The 23,818-nt window shown below is 38.0% G+C and overlaps 1 protein-coding gene across 6 annotated transcripts in view; it reads left to right on the plus strand.

Moving 5' to 3' along the window:
* Positions 1–23,818, plus strand: part of LOC105248921 (puratrophin-1) — a 286,834-nt gene that overhangs the window by 192,434 nt on the left and 70,582 nt on the right. For all 6 annotated transcript variants that reach the window (XM_011254000.3, XM_025413141.1, XM_011254001.3 and 3 more), the window contains 6 exons: positions 1,289–1,406; positions 10,425–10,518; positions 10,598–10,690; positions 11,064–11,153; positions 12,922–13,139; positions 13,395–13,533. In XM_011254000.3, the coding sequence (XP_011252302.1) occupies positions 1,289–1,406; positions 10,425–10,518; positions 10,598–10,690; positions 11,064–11,153; positions 12,922–13,139; positions 13,395–13,533 (752 nt within the window). The remainder of the gene's footprint in view (positions 1–1,288; positions 1,407–10,424; positions 10,519–10,597; positions 10,691–11,063; positions 11,154–12,921; positions 13,140–13,394; positions 13,534–23,818) is intronic.

Below are 23,818 nucleotides of genomic sequence, written 5' to 3' on the forward strand. Positions count from 1 at the left end.
AATTAACTTTCACGACTTTTACCTATGGTGTCTTTTGAGCATTATTAGGTTCTTAAACATAGATCAGCTTGAAGCAATGCTAAAAGGCGTCGGCTGTATTTAATGATCAGTAGTATATAGCCAGGGTTACGACCCCGGCATCACGACCGCGGTAACACGGATGAAAACGAACTGTTACTCAGCGTTATCTATTACGATCACGGAATTGTTTATAATGTCACTGCTGATACATATTTTACCCCGTAGCTAAAAGACCTTATTCAGAAAGAGATGACCTACTCCCAAGGTAGATACAACTTCTAAAAGGATGTCATTTAATAATTTATACCGGGCAGGAAGATTGCAATCGGCAATCGCTCATCGTGAATCGAATCATGATCTATAATCAACCGAGCTTGCCAACATTTACTGCCCCATTGAAATAATTCATGTTGCACAATCGCATGTATCTACTTGGAACGCAAATTAAAATAATACCGTACGTGCGAACAAATCAACTTCCAGAGCGTTAACAATTTTTATGTCTCTTTAGAGAGACAAATTGGACTTTGATGCAGTTTCATTATTATACTTGTACGCGCACTGAGAAAAAAATCTGGTTGCATTAATTAGAATTCTGGTAGATTCAACCAGTATGTCTGTTGGAAAATGGACAAACCAGAATTCTTGTAGGAATTACCAGATGAATCTGATTAATTTCTTCCTGTTAAATTTACCAAATTTTCTGGTTAATAATATTAAACTCACTAACACCAAGTCATCTAAAATTTTTTCCATCTAATCTCAAAAGTCTGTTTAATATTTTGAATTCCAACAACATTATTGGATAAATTCAATCCAGATTATTAAATAAAATATTTTAAATTTAGTTTGTTAGAAATTAAACTGATAAACAGTGATACAAGAAGATGCAGCTCAAACACCCACAATCAGAGAGCATCATATTGAATACAAGTTAAGTTAAGAGTGGCTCGTCTAGCGGCAAGCAAAGAAATTAATGTAACAAGAAATTGTATAGATCCAACCAGAAAATACTAACCAAATCCTTAGTAAAATCTATTAAACATTCTAGTTATAAAAAATCGAGTCTTATTATGATAATTAGAAATTCTTGTTTGATTTAACCAAAATGCCTTCAATCATATACGTCTTGTTGGTACAATCAAACGATTTTTCTCAATGCGCAAACAAAATTTCTTTATAAATACAAGTCGATATATTTGATAAATTTCCTACGTTGAACTTTAAACAAGACATTGACCAAGACTGTTCTATCTGTCTGTTGCAGGATACATAGACGTCGTCGGGAGACCGGTTATCGAATTCGAGGACAACGTATCCACAAGGGAAGACCTCTCCGTTAGAGAGACATCGTCTTTTCTGCTCTACCTCGCTCGTCTACCCAGGTACGTATCTCGCCCCTCATATAACGTTCGCATAATGCATCAACGTCGGCGAACATCGAAATCAGCCTACGGAGTCGCGGGATATCGATAAATCAGCTGGATCATATCGCGGGAGATGAGTCGCGCGCGTGCGCGCTCCTTGGACCGTGGCTATAATTTATGAATTCGATTAGCGGCGGCCCGCGATCATTTTTGCGAAGGGCGTTTTTAACCCGCGGAGAAGAATTCACACTTTACGGCCGCGGCGTGCCGGCGCGAGACACCCATTTATTACGAACGGCATCCTGTGCTCCTCAACGAGACCGTTGTAGCCGATAATCACTGAAATCATCCGACTCCGAATTGGCAATTTATTAATCCCGTGCCGGCGAGAGAGGAAGGAGCGCGCGAGCTTTCCGCTAAATAAACGTGATCGACGCCGGTGTCGGTAATAATTATAATTTTCCGCCGTCATGAAATCGCGGACACGCCCACTATAATCGCCGATGCGGAGCAAAATCGCGGCTCACCGTTCTTCCTGGCCTTGGTCGTATCTCGTCCTACAAGCTCTCTAACGAAGCTTCCTCTCATTTGTAAGCTATTCAATTAACGCGTTTACGACGTGCCCACCGATATAGCACTTTCTAACATCGGTGCAACACCGATTAGATACCGTGAGAACCGATTCGAAACAAATCGACGTTCATTCGATTACGGAAAACGTATGCATGTTGCGACCTAATACTCGATAAGATAGTTATCAATGAATTATTCGAGTCATTAATTAACTAAAATATCGAAAATTAAATTTAATTGATTGATAAGGAGAGAGCGAATGAAATATTACGCGCTTGTTCGCGACATCCATCTTCTTTCGAATTTAATGTCACGTTGATTTACTTGAGTTTGTTCGACGTAAAAGTCATAATGTGGCTTGAAAGTGAATTGAAATGGAAGGATTTTAACAAGTGTCTCTTGCAAAAATTATTTTCTCGATTTTTACTTCTCAGAGATGCTTTTTGATCGATGTCATTCGCGATTTTCCCGACACTCTTGATCGCGCGCATTCGCACTTTCTAGCTCGTAAAACACACGTACGATAAAACATAGTCGCAATCTCGCACCGGTATCAATCATCCCGCGGCTTTACGATTTTCCGCGCAACGAAGGAAATCTCGTGCTCAAACGAACGGCAAGAAAGAAAGCGGCGGGAAGAACGAGAAAGGACGAAAGCGAGAAAAGCGCGCGCTATCACGCCCGGGGTGCTTCTCGACGAGAAGAAATACCGTCGAGATCTATCTTTCAGCATCTTGGACGCGAGGCAGAGCGTCGTTTCCGCGTCGGCGACTCTTCCCCGTCGATGCCGCGTCGGTGTTCATGGGAAAAAGGCGGAAAATTTCCGCGATTTCATCGATGCCGAGCCGCGTTTATACATGTATATACCTTTCATCGGTATCTCCTCGGTGCGAAGTTTAACTCACGCAGCTGATAGACCGTCCCCGCGGGCTTCCCGGATCTTTCCGATGTATCTCCGCGGGAATAATTGAGGGGAACCCTGGAAAAATATCGCTTGCTCTTTGGTCGATCGCGCTGCGCGGGAATTAATACGAATTTACGACGAAAAGATCGCGTTAACGAGATGCATTCGGGCTGACCGACGATTTTCCATGTCGATAAAATGTAAGAAACGCGCTGGCGATACCGAAACTCGCGAAAGCGATTTATCTCTCGCGTTCCCAGGATCGGTGTAAGCGAGCCGGGGCGATACTTGTAATTTATCGCAGCCGAGTTATCATCCCGCGCTGGCCACAATACGCATTGTTACGCGTCGATATCTTTCGTTTGCCGGAAGAAAGGCGGGCGCGAATACGCACGTGGACTATATCTCCCGGCGTGGAATCCGCGACGAAAGCCGGTGTCATAATGACTCTCTAAGCGGAACATGATCGTTATAAATCAGCGTTGTACGCGCCGGTTGTACGCGCCGCGCGAGAGATTCATTAGCGTTTTTTCGCGCGACCGCGGTGGGAAAGCGCGACGTTGACATAGCGCCTCGCAGGTTTATCGGTGGCAGATTACACGTGGATAAATCCGACGATGCAGATTTATCGCGAACAAAACGACAAAACGTCTGGGAACCTCCTCTCGCGTGAAATTGACCCCGGAATTTCCACATACGAGGCAGTTGAACGCAACTTTACGTGTACACACTTATGTTGGTGCGTTATCGTACCGTGTAATGTGTCGACGAGGCGTAAAAACAGGCGGCACTCTTTCATCCCATCATGCAATCACGCGGAAGAGCGTTTAATCGATGGACAAATCGCGCGTAATAAATGGGTAGATAGATGCTTGTTACGAATCTGGGACGCACATGCACTCCAATTAGGCACACATGTACGCGATTCGTAATTTTCGCATAATATTTAAATACTCGTGAATATAAGCTAGCGATATTTTGACATAAACAAATATCGCCAATATTTTTTAACAGTATATTGACACTTGATGAGACTATTTAACTATCGATTGTCGATTTTCGCTTCTTAAGAGGAAAATGAATCTGTGTGGAATGAATAAAAAATTGTGCTTTGATCGCGCCTTAATTTTTGCGGAGAGTGAAGTGGCGAAAGCGCGATATCGTGCATTGAGTGCATTCATCGTGCATGTCTGATATTTATCGATATTTATTGATTGAAATTTGCCGACAGATGTGAGATAGGCGGCTTATCGGCTAGTCGTTTCCGTTTTAATTAAACTTTCTGAGGTTGCATTTATATTTATGCGTCTACTTACATAGACTGACCTTTACTCTTTGCACGGAACGTATTTTTTTTGTAAGTTTTATATATTCTTTTTTAAAATATTTTTAATACTTTTTTATGGATTCCTGTTAAAAAAGTATTAATAATTTCGGAATCAGTATAAAATGCGATTAAAATTATTGATATAATAAATACATACATTTTTATTTGCTAAATAAATTTTAAATCCTTGTCTAATAATGTCAGAAAAAACAAAATGAAATCATTTTAATTAAAAGCAATAAATTGATAATGTATTCGACGAGATAACGACGGATCTACAATCTTAAGAGGATACACGTGTAACGGATCCGTGCAACTTTCTTAATTCAAGATTGTCATAGTGTGAAATAACAAGTCACGTTTCACGGCAGTCGCTTTTGCAGTGGCCGCCTTGAAAGCTTATATCTCACACGGGAGAAATATATTAAGCGTCAAGCGAGACTCCCGCGGTTTGCGTTACGCGTAATAACTTGATTGGTCGCGGTGAAAGGTCGAATCACCAAAAGTAATTCGCAAATGCATCGCCAGGCGAAATTGACCTCGAGTCGTCTTTCACCGTTAACTCGCATCACCGGTTTGTCCAGCGTTGAACATCGGAGCTTTGATCGTTATATTAAGGAGGGAGGTGAGAAATTAATTGATGGACACTCGCGTAAAAATACATGTAGCTTATAGGTATCCATGTTTTATTAGCGATACTTTATTCATCGGATATACTTATACAATCCTAATTATTCATGGTAAAAAAGGTGTCTAGACAATTTTTTGTCTTTTTCTCTCAAGAATTGAAACTTAAATGATTCGCAAAAATCGATAAGTCTAGTAGCATGTCCGCATTCGCCGCGATTATAGATACATTGCGACTGATAATTAATGGACGATCGCTCGAGCAAACGGTAGGTCAAGAAACATCTCGGTGGCTGGCAATCCGTCGCGTATGTATCGTGTATATCACGCAGGACGGAAAGTCACGAGCGGCAAATCGCAGAACGATAGGATCGCGAGGAATCTCTCGTTGATCCAGTTGTGCACCTGACCGCATTTCCGCATGAGTTATGGACGCGCATCAATCCTCTTATCCTGCCCTCCTTCTCTCTCTCTCTCTCTCTTTCTCACCCTCCGTCTCGAGAGGCCGGGATCGTCGACTCTTTCTGTCCTTCCCTCCCACGAACCACCCTCTATTTCAAGCCGATGATAACGGTAACGACTTCGGCGAAACGTCCCTCCTTGTTATCGCGCTTGCTTTTCCCTCCGGGAGGAAGATTCGTAACTGCAGTTTACTGACCTACTTCCGAGATTGTATCTACTACCTGTATCTCTCTCGTTTTTCGTGTCACTCTTTTATCTTTCTTTAATTGCTTCCTTTTTATTTGTCCGGCCTGTCTTCCTCGGTATATTTTCTGGCTTTATTCTTTTTTCAACATCATATTTATGTCTCTCGGGACTTTTATTTCCTTAATTTAGGCGCGTCTCGATGCGAACCGTCGTGATTTTGCCAATCGATTTGTGTTACTTTGCCATTTTTATTCATATGAATTATAATTAACATTTGATGGATGAACGGATGGTTGGCGGAATTTTTATGAATAAACACATCTATTGATTAATCTATTGGTTTTACGACATTCTATGTATAATAATATAATATAAAATTTAAGTAGAAACGCATTTAATAATAATTTTAAATAAGAAAGAGGAAAATAAGAAAATTTTACTCCGCGATCGCATATTTTTACAGAAATTATATTCCATTGGTCTTTTATTCGTTTAAATTTATTCACATAGTATATAACATATAATCATGTCTACATGTTTTATTGTGGACATGAAGGTTTACATTTTTCATAACGAGATATATAATTGCAACTCGCTTCATTTTCTCGCTCTCGGCGGGAAAAGCCACGCGATTTTTGCGTAATCGACTCTCGTTTGCGAAGCGATTAACGGCATGTAATGTTTAATAATCGGGATATAATGTTTAATATCGTTAAGACACTATTTACGTAATTAAAATATTATTACGAATATAGGTTTGCCCGTTTTTAGTGTCAGTTCACACGACCTACCGACGTTTCGCGAACGACTTATGCTCTACTTATGTCGATCTCAACGTCTTGTCGACTTTCTACAAGCTCATCTCATTCTTTGAACAATTCGAAATTCTCGATCTTTCGATCTTTCAAGAACCAATCGCTGCGATTAATCACGTATTATAATCGTCGGTCAATCGAATATTTTGATATTACAGTAAGATTCAGTTTAATAGTTCTTTTATGAATTCTTACATATTTCTTAACTATATGATACATGTATTATTATCCTTCACACGTACAGATTTTTTATATAATTTATTTTAGTACAATTTATTTCAAATTTATTTTAGATTTATTTATTTCTGTATAATTTATTCTAATTAATTCTAAATTAGTGTATATTACTGAATATGAATTGATAAAAAATAACAACCTTTAATAAGACGAAAAATATTTATTAATTTATAATCAGTAATTTTTATTATTCTCTAATTTCTTTTCGGATTTTTTAAAATTCACGTATATAACATAATGAAATATTTGTCAAAGGTAGATTATATATATTTATTTAGAGTATTTAAAAATATTTAGAGTATTTAAAAATATAAGATATTTTCGAGTTGAGTGATCAATAGATAGCTCTAACCACGCACTGTCCATTATCATTACCGAAGCAAATCATGGCCGACGACATTACTAACGCTGTCTTCTATATTTATCCAAACTTTATGGCTCGTGACTAAGCATCAGAATGGAACTTTGGCTCGATCGAATCCGCGACGAAAAAAAACATGGATTCTCAAAGCCATAACAGTTAGACGCTTCCACACGAAACCGTAATATAATTCACGTTCATTTGCCGGAAGATGTTTCCGGGTATGATTCGCCGCAGGTATTTTCTCTCGGTTCGCGAGGAAAAAGAAATTTACCCAACATGATCGTCGCAGCAGTGATAAGCAGAGTTGAACGGCGATGACGATGACGATCGACGTTCTTGCTAGCGCAAAAATGGTATTCGCGCGGTTCCGGGGTCGCGAAATTGTCGTCACACCAGAACACGTCTCATTGTCAGTGTCAATTGCGAGCCGACAGTCGGTCGTGACGCAGCCTCCATTCGACAACCTTTCGCCCACCCAGGACGCGGTCGTGATTTTAGACTCCGCAGCGATGTGTACATGCGACATACTCGCGCGATACCGAATGCGCCGGTTCTACCGGGGTCTAGGTTGACAATGGTTGCTAATGCACACTTGAGAGATTCTTCCGAGAGTGGGCAGAGACCGCCGACAGTGTCAGATAAATCCACGCCTGCACGCGTTTAATGTTCAAATTCATTCTGAGAGTCGATGTGATATTTTGTACGTTTTATATGATTGTCTTGTTTTATTGGACCGTAAACTTTTTTTTTTTTTTTTGAAAAAAATAGTTTCGAAGGATTTAATATTTAATTTGAATATTTTATTCAACAAAAATCCAAGTGACTTAAATACTTGATAACATATTGCCTACGTCAAGCGCGAGGTATTGAACCATCAAATCGTTAACTAGAAAGTAGAAATTAGCGATTGATTGATAAATGTTGCCAACTCTCTCGACAATCATGTATTAGATTGCACAAGCGATTATAATTAAAGTCGTCTACGATCCGTTCCATGCGCTCTTCGGTGACATTGACTTCCGCTTGAAAAAGGGAGACACGAGAGTTAGCATCCAGTCTCCGTTTACCAATGTCATTACTAGAGGAAGCGCCCGCTCGACATCGCAACGGGATCTCCGGCGAGCGACAAAACCTATCGCGCGGCGCCCTTTCATTAGCTCTCTCGACGTGTGGGACGTGTAATTTAGGCGAAGCGCTAACTGTTACTCACGCTAACGGGCGATCAGTGTCGACACGGCAACCCCTGGGCCTCGTCTTATCGATCTCGTTCCGTTGCCGGCGAATTGCCTCGTAAAGGGGGACGAGGGGGGACGTGATCGCGCACATGCTCGCTAACACCTATATTTATCATACGTCAACCGGACGGTTACATCGCGGGCTGATGAACCCGAGACGTGTGGGCGTCATGTTAACTCGGCGGAATCAAAGTGATTTACTTATCAACACGATCGCAAGTTGCGAGGAGGCTGCTGTGATCTAACTGTTCCGCGCCGTTGAGTTTCGCGTACGTGTCATTACGGTTACATGAAAACGGCCGGTTCGATAATATAATAGATTGCGCGATGATTCCGACGAGGTAGGGTGCGATCGCGTCTTCTTATCGATCATCGTGCGATAAAATAGGGAATAATTCAGCTGTGTCTAGCAGATTACATGCAGCGTCGAATATGCATCGATGATGATTGATTGAGGACCATTATCGGACCATTCTTCTAGCTAAATATTATTTTCATTAAACTTCAAGTTTAGACATTAATTAAAAATTATTTTTAAAATATGCGATATGGAAAATAAAAACAAATAATCAAATACTATTAAAAATCAATTGTGTGTGAAGATATAATATTTAATCTTTTGATAACCCTTTCTCCGCCAATGATAACATCATTTAAGATGGTTATTACGAATATCTCACGGCATTGAAATCCAGAAACATAATCTTCCTGGGTTCGGAGGTTACCTCTACCGTGACTGTGCACCAGGACGTTTAACGACAGGAAGTTAAGACAGCGATTTGATTTTATCTTATTCACTAACCTCCCCAACAAGATTCGCATACATTCGCTCACGGTCAACTCTATGATTTGCGCTATCGAGTTTTACGGGGAGTAGCGACGTTCGGTTGCACGTGCAATTTGAGAAGGTTGTCACGAAGCATTTACATAGGCGTCCCTTCGCTCGAGAAATTTAGCATATCAATTATACCGCGACGGAGAAATCGGAAGAAACTAGTCGCCGACTAGTCGTAAACAGAGGGAGAAAATATAGAGCACGAAGGCAGAGAAATATATGCGCGTAGCCTGTCGCGCTGATGACAATTTAGGATAGATCTCGCCGCCACATGGCGCATACAAAGCTCGCCATTGTGATTGGACACTGCACCACTGTACCGTGCAGAAGCATGATTACTGTATAGGCGAGAGCATGAGGGGGATGTGGGTGCCATGGGAGCCGCGTGAGAAACGCCGTATGCTTAATGCCAGCCACCCACGTGTCATAACTTAATGCCGTTTGCGATATCCGATACAATTGGGTTACGTTAGCCGGCTGAAATTGCGCTTACGCACCTTTTCAGCTACCGGGGATACGATCTTATAACTATAGTATTGCTTCGTTCACATGATCAAATTTTATCGCAGCAGTTTTTTTTCACTCTATAAGATATTTGTTTAATAATATAAATATACTCACATTTAGCGCGATAAAACATTTCGTTATGTGATTGAGAGATTATACAATTATATTTTAATCGTCTTGTATTTCGCGTACTTTAGCGTTCACGAGTAGGCAGATTTTTAAAAAGAATTAATATATTACCTATTTTCTAAAAAAAATTAATATTATCTATTTTTTAAATCTGATATAATTTTTATTCGCAATTTAATTGGATCCAATATATGACTTTAAGAATAAAGTCGTATAATTCGAGCGCTTTGTTCTTAATCTTAACCCGTCAACTGAATTGCGAGTGTCGTGAGAAACGATACAATTTACGTACATTACGAGGCCTGGTTTGACGGGCCTTGCACGTGTACGTCGATTTACAAAAGCGACGAACGACACGCGTCATGACGATATGAAGGAGAAATCGTAGCCGCACACACGTTTTACTTTACGTGTATATTAATGTGACACGCCATGACTCACGTGTGCGTTCAGAATTCTTGGACGGAAGCGATAATATTTGCTTAGGAAATTCGACGTTTGTAAATAAGATCCGATGCAAGCGGGATACGGTTTCAATAAGCACTCGAAAGCAACAGGCTACTCAGTTAATGCGAGACGGCTATTTTAAAAAATGATAACATCACGCAAAGTTAACTCTGAATGTTGCTGATGCTTCGACAAATGAGAGTCTGTTACTTTATATTTCTCTTGGAAATATTTTTTTAACAATATAAATTGCCTCATAACGCAAAAAACTAATATAATAAATTTCGACTATTTTGCTCGAATGGATTATGTAACTAAATCGTTAATTATCCAGAGTTGTGTATTTTTTTTCATAATTTAATATTTGATATGTATCTTTTATTTTCAGCTCCGATCGCACGAAAGATGGCTTCACCATCTTCATACTCAGCGATTCTAAGGAGAGTCTGGAGTTCATGGACAAAATGTTGGTTTTGCTGCAGGTAAGAATAGTATCAAGTGATCGAACGAATAAAGACTTTATCGTCATGAAATTACACGCAATTCTTGCTTCTATTACAGGGCAGAATCAACGTGGCCCAGACTCTCGTGCTTCGAAATGCCGCAACAACGCATGGACCGATCGATTCTCTCTTACCTCTTAGTAATGTCCAGGTGAGTTCGACGGACAATTGGATCTTTAAACGGCATTGAACGCACTTTCTTACGGGCAAGAAAGTAGTTAATGCTCAATCGCTCTTGCTTGCTTGTTGTGTGCGCTGCTGGTCTAGATTCAACGGTGCATTATATTCGGTCTCTCGAATGTATGGATACTCGTACGTCTCGTACACACATACACGCATACTTCGTGTCGCTTGGTACATTATTGCCGGGAGGTTTCCATTGTGAGACGAGGCTTTTTTGTCGTCGCGAAACGAATATCGATACAAAAGCTGGAGAACTCGGTGTTTGTGATAAATGTAATTTACGATCGCACAAATGCGAGCACTGAGCGACATTATAATTACCCATAAACGTTTCCTTTCAGACCGTCGTCGTGAATGACGCCACTCTCGCCAAGTATATTTCCAGGCGGGAAGAAAATCACCATCAGATGCAATGGATCGCTTTTTACAAGGTAATTATGCCTTTATGGTGAATGTCTAAATTTGCCAACATATTATACGAAAATTGAAACGCTTCATAAATATACGTATCAATGATATTTAAATAGCAATGGCGATATAGTAATTAAATCATTTAATTAATTGCATTTAAACAATATTTTTTTATTTGGAATATTTTAGAAATTCTCTTTGCCAATTTTTTTATAGTTTGCATTTATAACATTGTATATATAATAGAAATAGAGAAAAGATTAAGTTGTTGTTACATCATATTGTATAAGTTCATAAAGATTAACGACCGAAAGTGAATGCGGATAATATTTAGTAAGGTGAACAAATTGTTATCGCAACTTGTCGTTTAACGTCATGCAACCGAAAATCATTTAGATCAGCTTAATGTCATGATAATGATTCGGCAGATTTGGCAGAATAAATACACGTTGGAAATTGTTCGAGCGAAATAATTCTGTTCGCTTCGATGATCTTCCGCAATGATAGTCGGAGAATTTATCGTCCGACTATGGTACTGAATGACATTATCAATTTGTCAGCACTTCGTATCATAAAGATTATTCATATTTGTATTCTAATTGTTAGAATCTTTTAAAATTATTTAAAAAAAGAGAATTAAAAAATCAATTATTTTTTTAATTTTGATGGAGATCTCACAAATACATATACTTTTCATATTTCATATTTTTTCGGATTTGTTAATTTTATTTTTTAAAATAACAGTTTTTCAAGTTTTTTTAAGTATATATAAGTATATATAAGTAATTAAAGATTGATATTTTCAATTTTTTATTATAAGTTATTTATGAATAAGTTTATTAATAAGAATTTTTCTGAGAAAATTTGGAAAATTTCAGTTATGAATTATAATGCAAAAAAGAAACTTAGTCAAAAGAGAACGAGTGAAGAGAATAGAGAGAATTTTAACCGATCATTTCTTGTAATTAATATTTCTATATTAAATTTAAATTTGTAATATCCTTTTTATGAACATTCTTCTAGAGCGATCAAATTATTTTACGACAAACAATTTTATTACGCGATAGAAATTTGCCAATTAATTAATCTCGATTTAATCGATCTGGAAGCGTGTGCTTTTGCAAAAATAACACATTAGCTAAATTATCGGTATAAATAGAATCACATCGATTTGCTTTTTTATTACACATTTTAACTTTAAAACATATATTCAAATACGTGAGTAGATAAATGTATTTAATTTAAACTTTTCGGAATTTCATTTAGATTAATATACGAAAGTTGATAATCTATTTTTTTGCATTCTTGCGAGACAATCTTGACACTATATCAGCCAATATTAATATATCTCGTTTTATAGATATGTATGTGTGTAATTGATCGTAGCGGGAACTGATATCGCTATGGTGAACATACATTCGTCGCGAGTTGATCTAACGCGATTGGTATTTGCGTGTACGCGATCCGATTCGAGCGAAGGAATAATTGGAGCTAAGAAATCATCGAGATAATATAGTTGGGATTATTTGTTCTACATTCTGCAGCAGTTATGCGTCATTCATTACGTATCTCTTTAAACAATGTGCTCTCCATAAGATTTATGTTTGATCGATTACGGCTCATTGAATCGCGCAATCGCCGTATCAAACATGCCCAGTTTTATACGTCGCTGACATTCCTTCCGAATACCGGTTGTCGATCAGGCATATTTCGTTTGGATCGCGAGAATATTATCGAGAAGTAGATAGATCGACGTTTCAACATGATTGGTATTTTGATTTCCCGTAGGAGTACGACAGCCTCATGACGGAGTGGCAATCGGCTGGTCGCAGGTTGGCCCTCGAAATGTCGGAGCTGAAGGAATGCGCAAGCCTGTCTGGCACTTTGACGCCTCTCGGTCGGCTCCTCACGGACCCCACATTGAGAAGAACGTCTAGAGATGCCGAAGAAGCTATCGCCGCGCTCGAGGAACGCGCGGCTCCGCTTTTGCACATCGAGCACGTTAGGTAAAGGAATTTTGTATCCATAACGAGGGGCATAAAATGCATTGTTCATTTAATACCAACTACTATGGATTATTTCCTTTATTATATATTTTGTGAAATATAATTTTTTAATTATTTTAATTAATTTTTTTAAATAAAAATATTGATCGAAATTTGATTTCTTTATTTTTTCTGATATTTCGGATGCGAGAGGAGATGGTTGCGTGAATTTCTAACGGCGTGTCTCACGATTATGGTTTCTTTTTATCTTTCCAGATTGTCGGTGAAACGAGCCCACAGATTGGTGGAGGAGGTGGGTAAAGCCGCCACCAGATTGGAGTCTTCGTTCGAGTCGCGACGCGCGACTATTCGCAATCTCGCGGTTCTACGGAGCATCGAGGATCAAGCCCACGAGGTAAGTCTCAACAAAATTAATATGTTTACAAGTCGTCCAACAAGTTTCGTAAATTTTACTCGTCTGCAAGTAACCTGTTTTGATTAATCCATAATCATTAGCTTATTCAACCAACATTAATTCTGATGCTAGTATCAGCTTGAATGAATCAGTAAAGATATTGCGATTAATCATGTTACAGTTATATTTTTAATACACGAGATATGCTTAAATGCGTAATATATTTATCTGCTATGGGGAATAGAAACGAAATGATATACATTATTTAATTTTATAATTAAAAGTAAAAAAAATGTTATTATTTTTATTATTTTACGAAGGAGAATTAACTAACATAATGCACAATAATTGATCTCCTTATCTAAATAAGGTAAAATTATTTTTAAAAAAATCTAAGATTTAGATTAGCACGATGTGAAGGTTGCTCAAGGGTTGATGATGGCCTTGAACCAGAAAAAGATTGCCGGTGTGCGCTGATTATTCCGCGTGCATGAAAGCCCTCTCTCCCGTCTCGATTATCCGATTACGGAGTTATTGCACGCGGTGCTTATATGACGCATACACGCGATTCATCCTCCCTCTGAGCCGCGCGTGGCCATTTTGTGTCGAGCACGATTCGTCCATTGAATTCAGCAAGTCAGCCTCCCTCGATCGACAAGGGGGAGTCGCACAAAGAGCTCCCTATTCTCGCTTTCACGAACGAGCTTTCGTTTTGAAGATTGCGGCGCGTATACCTGATCGTCGAACGGTCTCTCGATTTAACGTTCGATCTCTCATCGATCTGACCCGGAGGCTTGTTATTCTTTCGTCCTTTGCAAATACGATGAGACTGTATAAGTAGCATCAAGAGAATTCAGCTCTTTCTACGTCGAGGAAGGCTGCATTTATTTATAATTATTTAGAGAGATATGTTTTCTATCTCTATTACACGCATTATTTAAATAAGATATATATTATACTCTTAAAGGTAGATTTTTAATTGAGCTTGGGTTCTCAATTCTGTCTGAATGAGACTTTTTTTAGAAATATGTAGACCTAATTGCATGGAAGTATTTTAAATTACACTCGATGCTTTCTCTAGCAATTTTAGCGGACCGAGTGATTATCCGATCACTGGTTCTGAGAGATGCTTAAAGTAAACACGTGTTAACGTGTTTTCCCCGTGATATTAGATGCTATGGAGATCGGCGGACGCAATCTTGTGCCTCTTCGATGCATTACACTCGCTATTTTCATAATGACGACCAAAGAGAACGTGGTTGACGCGCGTTTACTAACGCACCCGAGTATAATCGATAATGTGATGGGAGGATCGTGCGAATCGATGAACAGTCTAGGAAGCGATGATATCACGGGAAAGGTCCAATCGATCCAATCGTTATCAGAATCCATATATTCGACACATCTTTACTAAAACTTTTAAAAATTTTCTCCTATTTTCCCATACAAATTAATTCATTTGCACAAAGAATTAATTTTTTTAACGTATACGCTTATTTTGAAACATTTATGTTTTATATTGCTTATTATTTTGTATTCATCGTTAAAAAGAACTAAATTTTTCATTTTTTTCTCTCTTATATATTCTTACGAAGACTCAGATGTACTATTGTTTTAATTTTTTAAACATGTTTTTAGCTTTGTAAAAATGAAAATTAATTCTTTTGATGATTGTATTTTTTGTATGTAGTTTATTTCTTCTGTTTTTAAACGTCACGAGTATATTTTTACATTATGTTTGTGAAAATTGTTTCGTAATATTTTCTGTAAACCATTACGTGTAATAACGTTACATCTCTTCTCTTTATGTATACAGCACTTTGAGAACGCGTAATTTTCTGCAACGTTTGCATCGCGCAAAACGAACCGCAATCTAAATTCGTTTTATGCACTTTTAAAAACGAGTCCTTCAGGGCAAAAATAAAATCGAGCCATCACATTTTTTTGTGCACAAGCAAATCAGAAATTACGACGATGGATCGCACACAAACGCCGCCCTTTCGTTGATCGCTTTATAATTATTAATTATCCATCATGCGCATGTAAAGAATAGCAGTGGCCCGCCCTTTAGGAACCTGAGTGTGAATGAATGACCTGGGCGGTTCACGATGCTCGCTAGTGTATAATTTTCACCGTTTTTTTCGCATCTCCCCATAGCCATTTGGGTGTCCAAAACGATCAACATAGAAATAGTATTCGTAGTAATAATATTCATCGAATTTCGAGATTAGATAATCTCTGTTATTTGAAATTATCGAAGATGCAAATTAGATCGCGCAATACTTTTCCAGGTGTCAAATTATAATAACGCAATATATAAGCAGTGTATATACGTAATATATAAAATAATTAAATATATAAAAGTATAATTATTCCGCCTGGTTTATTAAGAAATGATTATAAAGTAACGTGAGCGAATAGATAAGTCATTTAGATGAATATAAATTACTATGACTAAGAACTTGTGGAGGCATAAAATTATTGGGATCTTTGAATAGTGTATTTAAGAGACTAATAATTCAGAATATTAAAATTAAAATCAACATTCAAAATTGCCTTTTATAGCAAAATAAAAATGGAAAGGAATTTTATTTTAGTATCCATCGATTCTTAGAGGAGCCTGTTGGATGGGAAAAAATAGATGTAGAATTATTATAAAGGAGATCAAAGAATGGTGAAATAAAAACAATTTTAATTATATTAATAATTGAAAATTCTCAAATTCGTTGGACAATTAAAGCAAGTAATGCACGTATATTTCCCAATATGTATAAAATTCGCACAGTACAAGAAAAGATCGCGCGAGTGCGAGATCGATCGAAAAATCGCACAAATAGTATCGCATACCGCTCAATCTCGCATGCTATTCTCGATTCTTTTTCTTGCATCGAGTCGTTAAGCCCGAACACGGCTGAGGCGTGCGGCTCCTTCCTACACGCACAAAGCATTCCTCGATAATTAGATACGGGATGCGTGCAACGCTCGGATGCTGCGAGGTACGCGAAGTCGTATACCCGATATACACCCGAGACGATCGTCGCCACGCCATTGGACTTTCACTTTGACGAAACCGCTACTTAACGTCACGATTATAATTTCGATCCGCCGATAAGCATAGTCCTTGGATGGATTTTGTTCGTGAAAGGAAACGCGTCTCTCTCGCCTCCATAGTTTCTCGAAACGGACGCACCCCGACGTTTGAATTCCCGTCGAACTGGAATACCGTTGTGTGTGATAAACGTCGATCGAGTGGCCGGTTTATTAATCAACGATATTCGTCGTCTAAGTGCGTACTTTGGTTACGCTGGCGCAACGAAAACCCATAAAAGGAGCTGGCCGTCAATCCGTAACGTAGGCACTTCCTTATTGCTACGGTTAATCGCCGCCTCGCGACGTACGGATAATGATAACGGGCTCCTCTTTGCGGGATACCTACACTAGGACCGGCGGCGCAATGGCGCCCAATCGCGATTATTTATCCCCACGTGATACTTATTATCTTATTAACTGCGTGCGCGCGATGTGATCAGGAACGCGTAGTGGTAATAGGTAGTTTAACGCGCTTCGCTTGGATCGATCCATCTATCATAAGGCAAGTGGTAATAAAGGAAAGCAGGTAGCGGCTCGCGGGCGATAACGCGAGACAACATTATCGAACTGATTAATTATTAATCGGAATCATTTTCCCGTAAGCGCCACGTTGATATGTTTACGATTGGAAGCGCGTTAGCATCTTACCTGACGTGATATCTAAAGCAAAGAGCTTAGAATAAATTTAGAATCCGATAATATAATAATTACATGTCTAAAAAAATTAAATATATATTATAATATTAAATATATATGTAAATATATATATATATATATTATAATATTAAATATATATATAAATATATATTTCGATTGCTTCGATAATATAATTTGAAAGATTACATGTCAGTTAAAATTATATGTCCGCGTAATTTTTTTTTAGGATAAATTCAAGTAATATTTCTTATTATTCATAATTTCATATGAGCCTATAAAAAGAACTTATAATAAAAGAGAGAAAAATTATTACAAGTAATTTATATTACTTTTACCGAGAGTATGTCATATGTATTATCGAGATAGCAGTTTCTGTTACATCTGTTGGTTCTTCTCCCTTTTTTTATTGGATTTCCATTGGGATGCAGGACCATACTGTATTTGATCATTCTTTTGCCAAATAAGCTCAACGCACGCAATTTTAATCGGCGATTTTAATCTGGATGATTGCCATTTAGTAGATCGAAAGTGCGCTCCGTACAGTGGCACGCATGAGGAAGGACGACGTATCCTGGAAGTGGGTCGGCGGCTCTGACAATTGTTTAATTGTTCGATCGAAGCACTTCCATCGAGCGTATTTCGCTTTCACGTTACGAACGATCAAGGGAGGAGATCTATATATTTTATTCAGAGTTGCCTCATCAGCATTGCTAAATGAGAATATTCTATTTCGTAAACTCTTGTGATGTTTCGACGGAATCTTAACGACGTTGTCTCTCAATGTCGTGTCTCTTAATAAATAATTCTGTTATAAAAACATAGTTACGACAAAAATTTCTATCACACAATAGACTGCAGTTGTTACATATTTATATAGACATAAGATATTTATTTTTTGCCTCTAAGGTATAGAATATTCTCTCTCTCTCTCTCTCTTTCTCTCTCTCTCTCTCTCTCACTCTCTCTCTCTCTCTCTCTCTTTCTTAGACGCTCTAATTTCAAATGATTGATACACGTGATTGATACGTGCGAATCTATTCGTCTATAAAAGAGAAGTAGTCTCGTTTAACATTGATCGGTGGTTCACCTCGAGCGAGCGGCAGCGCCTTTCGATCGACCATAAAATTATCACGCTTTGTTGTCGGAGGAGGAGAACGAGAGAAAAAATCTAGAAAATACGCACAACAACAATAATCACGATGATCGCCCGAAGCGAAAATCTCGTCGTGCATTCCGTTATTACGCGTTCTACTTTGATGAGATGGAGGCTCGCGAAAAATCTCTTCTTCCTCATTGCCCCTTTCTATATTTCAATATTAATATCTTAAAATAAGAAAAATTTTTTCCAAAATAAAAGATAGAAAATCAAAGAATTAAAAATAAATAAATAAAAAATAGAAAAACAATTAAAATTTATTTTTTTATTTATTTTTTTTATTTGTTATTCTTTATTTATTTTTTTTATGCTGCAGATAAAATATTTTTTATATATCGTAATAAGAGTGCTATGTTACATTTTTGTTTACACAATTAAATAAAGCATTCGTCGATGCAACTAATTGAATTTCTTCGTGCAATTGTTATCGTCTTTGAGCTAAAGTCGAACGTCAAAAATCCGAAAGAAAATCAGTCCGACGCTGCTCATCAATCGTTCATGCCGCTGCGTGATAGGTAGTCGGCAACTCTCTGTTGCTCCTCTTTGACCGAACGCCGTATTTGGTTCACGGAAATAGCGCGCGTCGTCTTCTCAACAACGGTAGAAGATGAGAACTCGTGCGGGAAAAGAGGAGCGCACTCGATCGGACTCGAATTAATTGCCGTAACACCGGTTCCTCCCTCTCGATGAGAGCGAACGCCGCGTACGGAATTACGGACGTGTATGGGAAAGTGTGCTGATTCGTTCCTGACATCAGGCGGTCTCTTTTCGCATTCGAGATTTTTGAGTAATGAAAAAACTCAATTTAAACTTCAAATGGTTTAAGAAAATAGATAACAAAAACCTTATATCTAAACCTTTTTAAAGTTATATATTTTTAAATGGCTTATTAATATTCCTACTTTTTTCTTAAATAGGATTTTAAATAGGATTTTAAATAGGATTGCGGAATAATAATTTCAGATCCATCTGTGTATGAAAAAAATTACATGTATTAAAATTTAAATATTTTTAAATGGTTTATTAATATTCCTGCTTTTTTTAAATAGGATTTTATATCGCGGAATAATAATTCCAGATCTACTTTATGTGTATGAAAAATTCCTGACACTTCCCTATATCAATGTACAAATGAATGATAAGAAAATATCGGAGATGCTGACACTGCGGTATTTAAAACGTTGCAAGGAGAATTTGCTTCATGTATAAAATTGATCGTATTTCCTTACCGTTTCATAGAAAGTAGCTGTGAATTATTACTCGCTTCATGCGCGCGTGGCTATAATTTTGAATATTTTCTGCAAGATTAAGATATATTTATTTCATATTATGCACGTGTTAAGGCGTGTCCATCGACGTGAGAAATTTCCGATACAATGTGTAAACGCGCGGTGGACCATGACATTTTATTGAAAATATTTCTACGTTAACTTTTATAACGGTACGTTTGCGATATAACGAGGTATTCTACATTTAAAGGAAACGCGCGCTTTGCGAAACCATCACGAGCATAATACGAATACCTAATATCAGATTATTATGCTTCTTATTCTCGGAGAAAAAGAAGCAAGATGCGAAACATTACCATAACTCCTTCCGCGAAGAATCCTGTTAATTTTCCGCGTCTTCTCCTTTTGTAAAATATCTCTTCCCTGCTACTCTTTCGTTGCCCTTTGCTTTATACTTTCAAAATAACTTTCTACTTTGTTTTAACAATAGAAACTGCCGATCGACATTTAATTGTCCATTAAATAGAGCCTGCTACCATAAAAGGTAGCAAGTCGAACAAAGATTTATTACCGACGTCAGTCTAATGTACGCGTATCAAGAGTAAAGCGGGCTTGCTGAAAAAATGAACTTTCATTTATCGTTCTTTTTCATGTAAGCTTCCTCGGTCATCTTCCTCGATCATCGTGCATTTCTTATGTTAGACGCATTCGCAATTTTTTATCATGATGCGGAGGGTTTTCCAGACTCAGAATTAATGCGAATCGAAGAGAGAGGAAGAAAAAGAGAAATGCGTATTCCCGCCAGTTTGCTCCTTCCGTTCGGCTCGTTTGTCTCCGTGGACGTGAATCGACTTTTACACCCAATTACGTGCGACGGATTGAAACCGCGTCACGTTTTACATTTACCCGCACTTTCCTCTAACTATTGGCCTGCCAGAGATATGGTGGCCAGTATTACAGAGCTCCTCCCGACTGACGATTACGGCGCATTAAGATCTCTTTGCTCGAGATTCGAGAAATGCTCCGAGATTCTATCCACGACGCAAATTTCCGGTTTTGATCTCTTTCCATCTCTCGGTTTCCGCCTTGTTTCATATCTCCGAGGAAATATCGGGTTAACTTTCCTTCTCGACATTTACCTTTCAAAAGATCCGACCCGCTTCCATCGATTACATAATTTAATTCTTCTAAGGATTACGCATTGTATTCATATGCATCTGTACATGCAGTTTTAAATATATTATCGAAAAATATAATATTAACTTAAGAAGTTTATTCAATATTAATTTATAAACAATTTATTTCTAAATTATAAGAAATTTATTTTTTATATTATTTATTTATTTATTTACAGATATTATTCATAGATTATTATTTATACATTAAATTATTTATACAGCATTATTTATAGATTAAAATATTTTTTTATTCAATCTTTTTTATCATTCTTTAAAAAGAGATTAAAATTTTTTAATATTATATTTTATGATTATTTTACATGGATTTATCGCATAATTGATTTCGTTCTTAGCAACATTATGATTAAGTCAATTGATATGTATATGTTGCTTTCTCGTATTTGTAATGATATACATTTTTTCAATTTTAATATATATTATCCTTTCTCTTATATTGCTTCAAAAGGGCTTTATATAGCCCAGCGCTAAAGAGATATTCCAGCTGTCGTGTAAATCCGTACGCTCTCGTCACGCACGGCCCAGCGATTCCCGCAGAATGAATCTTAATAAGGAAGTGCCGACAGTTCTCGAAATGATGCGTGTAAAGCAGACTTTCACGATGCGATCAGGGAGCGAGTAAATAACAGCGAATAATGTGCACGCCCGGGCGAAATGATCGCGTCGCAACAATCCGTCCAGGCACTTTGCATAATACCCTAATCTCTCTCTTGTCCCTCTTAAAAGCGCCGACTTTCTTCCACTTACGCACCGTATTTACACGATTGTCGGCACGGGACTTCCGGATGGAGAACTATATCGACAGTCGAAATTGCGGATTCAAATTTGTCGCCTTATATGGCGAAATTTTCATCTCGAACTCGAACTTTCCATTTCGCTCGATCTCTTTATGCAGAAAGGAACAGTCGGTGCAGCAGTAAAGTAATTTGCCTCGCAATTTGCGCCCAAAAAAATATCCAATTACCGTGCTGAAAGGCAACTAAAAGAGACAAAAAAGCGACATTCATACTTAATAAGATCTTGACTCGAGTAAGGCTCTCTGAGGGAATGTTTCTTGTTCAATGTTGACGGTATTAGCGAACATCTGTAAAAAATATCTGAAAAATCGTGCTGTTAATTAAAAAGTTATTACAAGATGATGTAAAATTCTCGTATTATCCATAAATATTATCGTAAAGTTTTGACGTAAGATATGTCATTCGGAAGAGGGGCAACGGATATTGACCACGTGAAATTCAATTGTCAAAGTATGATGTATATCGGTGCATTAGAAAACTGTTAGTACCTAGATTGGCGATAAATATTGGTCATCTGAGAATTCATTAGAGTGCAGTGAAGACCGCATTCGTTTAATGATAGGAAGTACGCTGATCTCGCGGAGACTATTACAGACATCGTTAGTGCAAACGGCCTGTTTCACGGTCAAACGCCCATGTCCATGATAATAAGCGCTCGCATCGGATTGACGATGTCTATTCCATTGGAACTGGGTGAGACGTGACTTCGCTAGCGAATAATCGACCGCGATCGACCAATCGCAAATGACGCGATTAGAAGCCGATAATTGGATCGTTCTAATTTCTGCGATATTTTTATTTGACATTTGCGTCGCTAATAATCATATGCGAAGATATTAATCTATTCTCTGTCGAAGCGCCAGATGGAATGAAAATTGTTGTTATTGGAAGATGGATGAAAGATCGAAGGAAAATAAAGGAGATCGAGTTTTACGCGATGAAAGTGATCCTCGGGAAAAATCTTAAAAGCGTGTCAGTTATAGAAGATTTATGCGAGTTCGATCGTCAATCTAGGTATAACTTTCGAGATTTCTCTAGTTAGATACTGCTGAAAAATAATACTCGCTTATCTATCGTTTGTAGAATTGCTAGAGAAAAATATTCCTTTTTTTATATAATTATAAATGTATACAAGATTTTGAAGACAGATCAAGTAAAGCTGGAATCTACCATTCAATCTGAATAATCTTATTAAAGATTATTATTTTCATTGATTAAGAAATTTCAGTATCATATTGATTGATGATTTAAAATTTTTTTCTGTAGATTATTTGAATTTATTTACATTTTTTGGGTAACAATACGCGAGAAAGAGAGAGAAAGTAAGATGGTTAACCTTTCCACCATAAATCAATAGCGCTAAACGCGTACTTTGACTACCTACGAACTTCCACTTGGACAAACGAAAGTGAGCTCCGACTCGTACAGTTTCACTGCAATCTTCCTGAACAGTTAGCGGCGCAAGAAAGTGAGTTTACGGACTTGAGCTCCGAGGAGCGGAAGGTTCACATTGCCCTCGGTGCCACGCTTCGTGATGACTCACGAAGACTCGGACTCGATCTCGCGCGAGGGCAAAAGTCTCCGAAGGCGGCTTCTTTCCATCAGATAAAGAGACGCGCCGGGCACGGCACAAGCGAGGCGGACGCTTTTCCCGTTCGGGAAGGGCCTCTGCGCTCTCTTTGCTCTCTACAAGCCGCTTCACGGTGCATATAAACGCGTAAGACAAGTCCGGCCGCATACCTCTTACGACCGCCCGCCGTTCTTATCTATCTATTGTGCGTGTATTGTGCGTTGCTTCATTGCTAAGCGTCGTGTTACTCCTGCAATTTCGTTGTCCCCTCGAGTAGCCGCTATCTCGCTGTCGCTACGCAGCTTGGGATGATAGCGGCCTCCAAGCTCCAACTTTCGTCAGATAGACGTTTTTCGCGGTAGATTATACATTTTGATACATTGACGTTTCAAAAAATGCTAAAATTGGAGCTAATTAGATTTGTTGGATTGGTATCGGGTTAAATAGGGGATGCAGTAATAATTGACGAAAATTAACTATTATATTTTAGTCGGTCTTCCGTGTTCTTATATCTTGTTCTTATTAAAGGCATATCCTTTAATTTTATAATAATGATTAAGAGATGTGAAGAAATAATTGCGTCACTTAAT

The sequence above is a fragment of the Camponotus floridanus genome, unplaced genomic scaffold, assembly GCF_003227725.1.
Source record: "Camponotus floridanus strain SB8 unplaced genomic scaffold, Cflo_v7.5 scaffold60, whole genome shotgun sequence".
NCBI classification, from domain to species: domain Eukaryota; kingdom Metazoa; phylum Arthropoda; class Insecta; order Hymenoptera; family Formicidae; genus Camponotus; species Camponotus floridanus.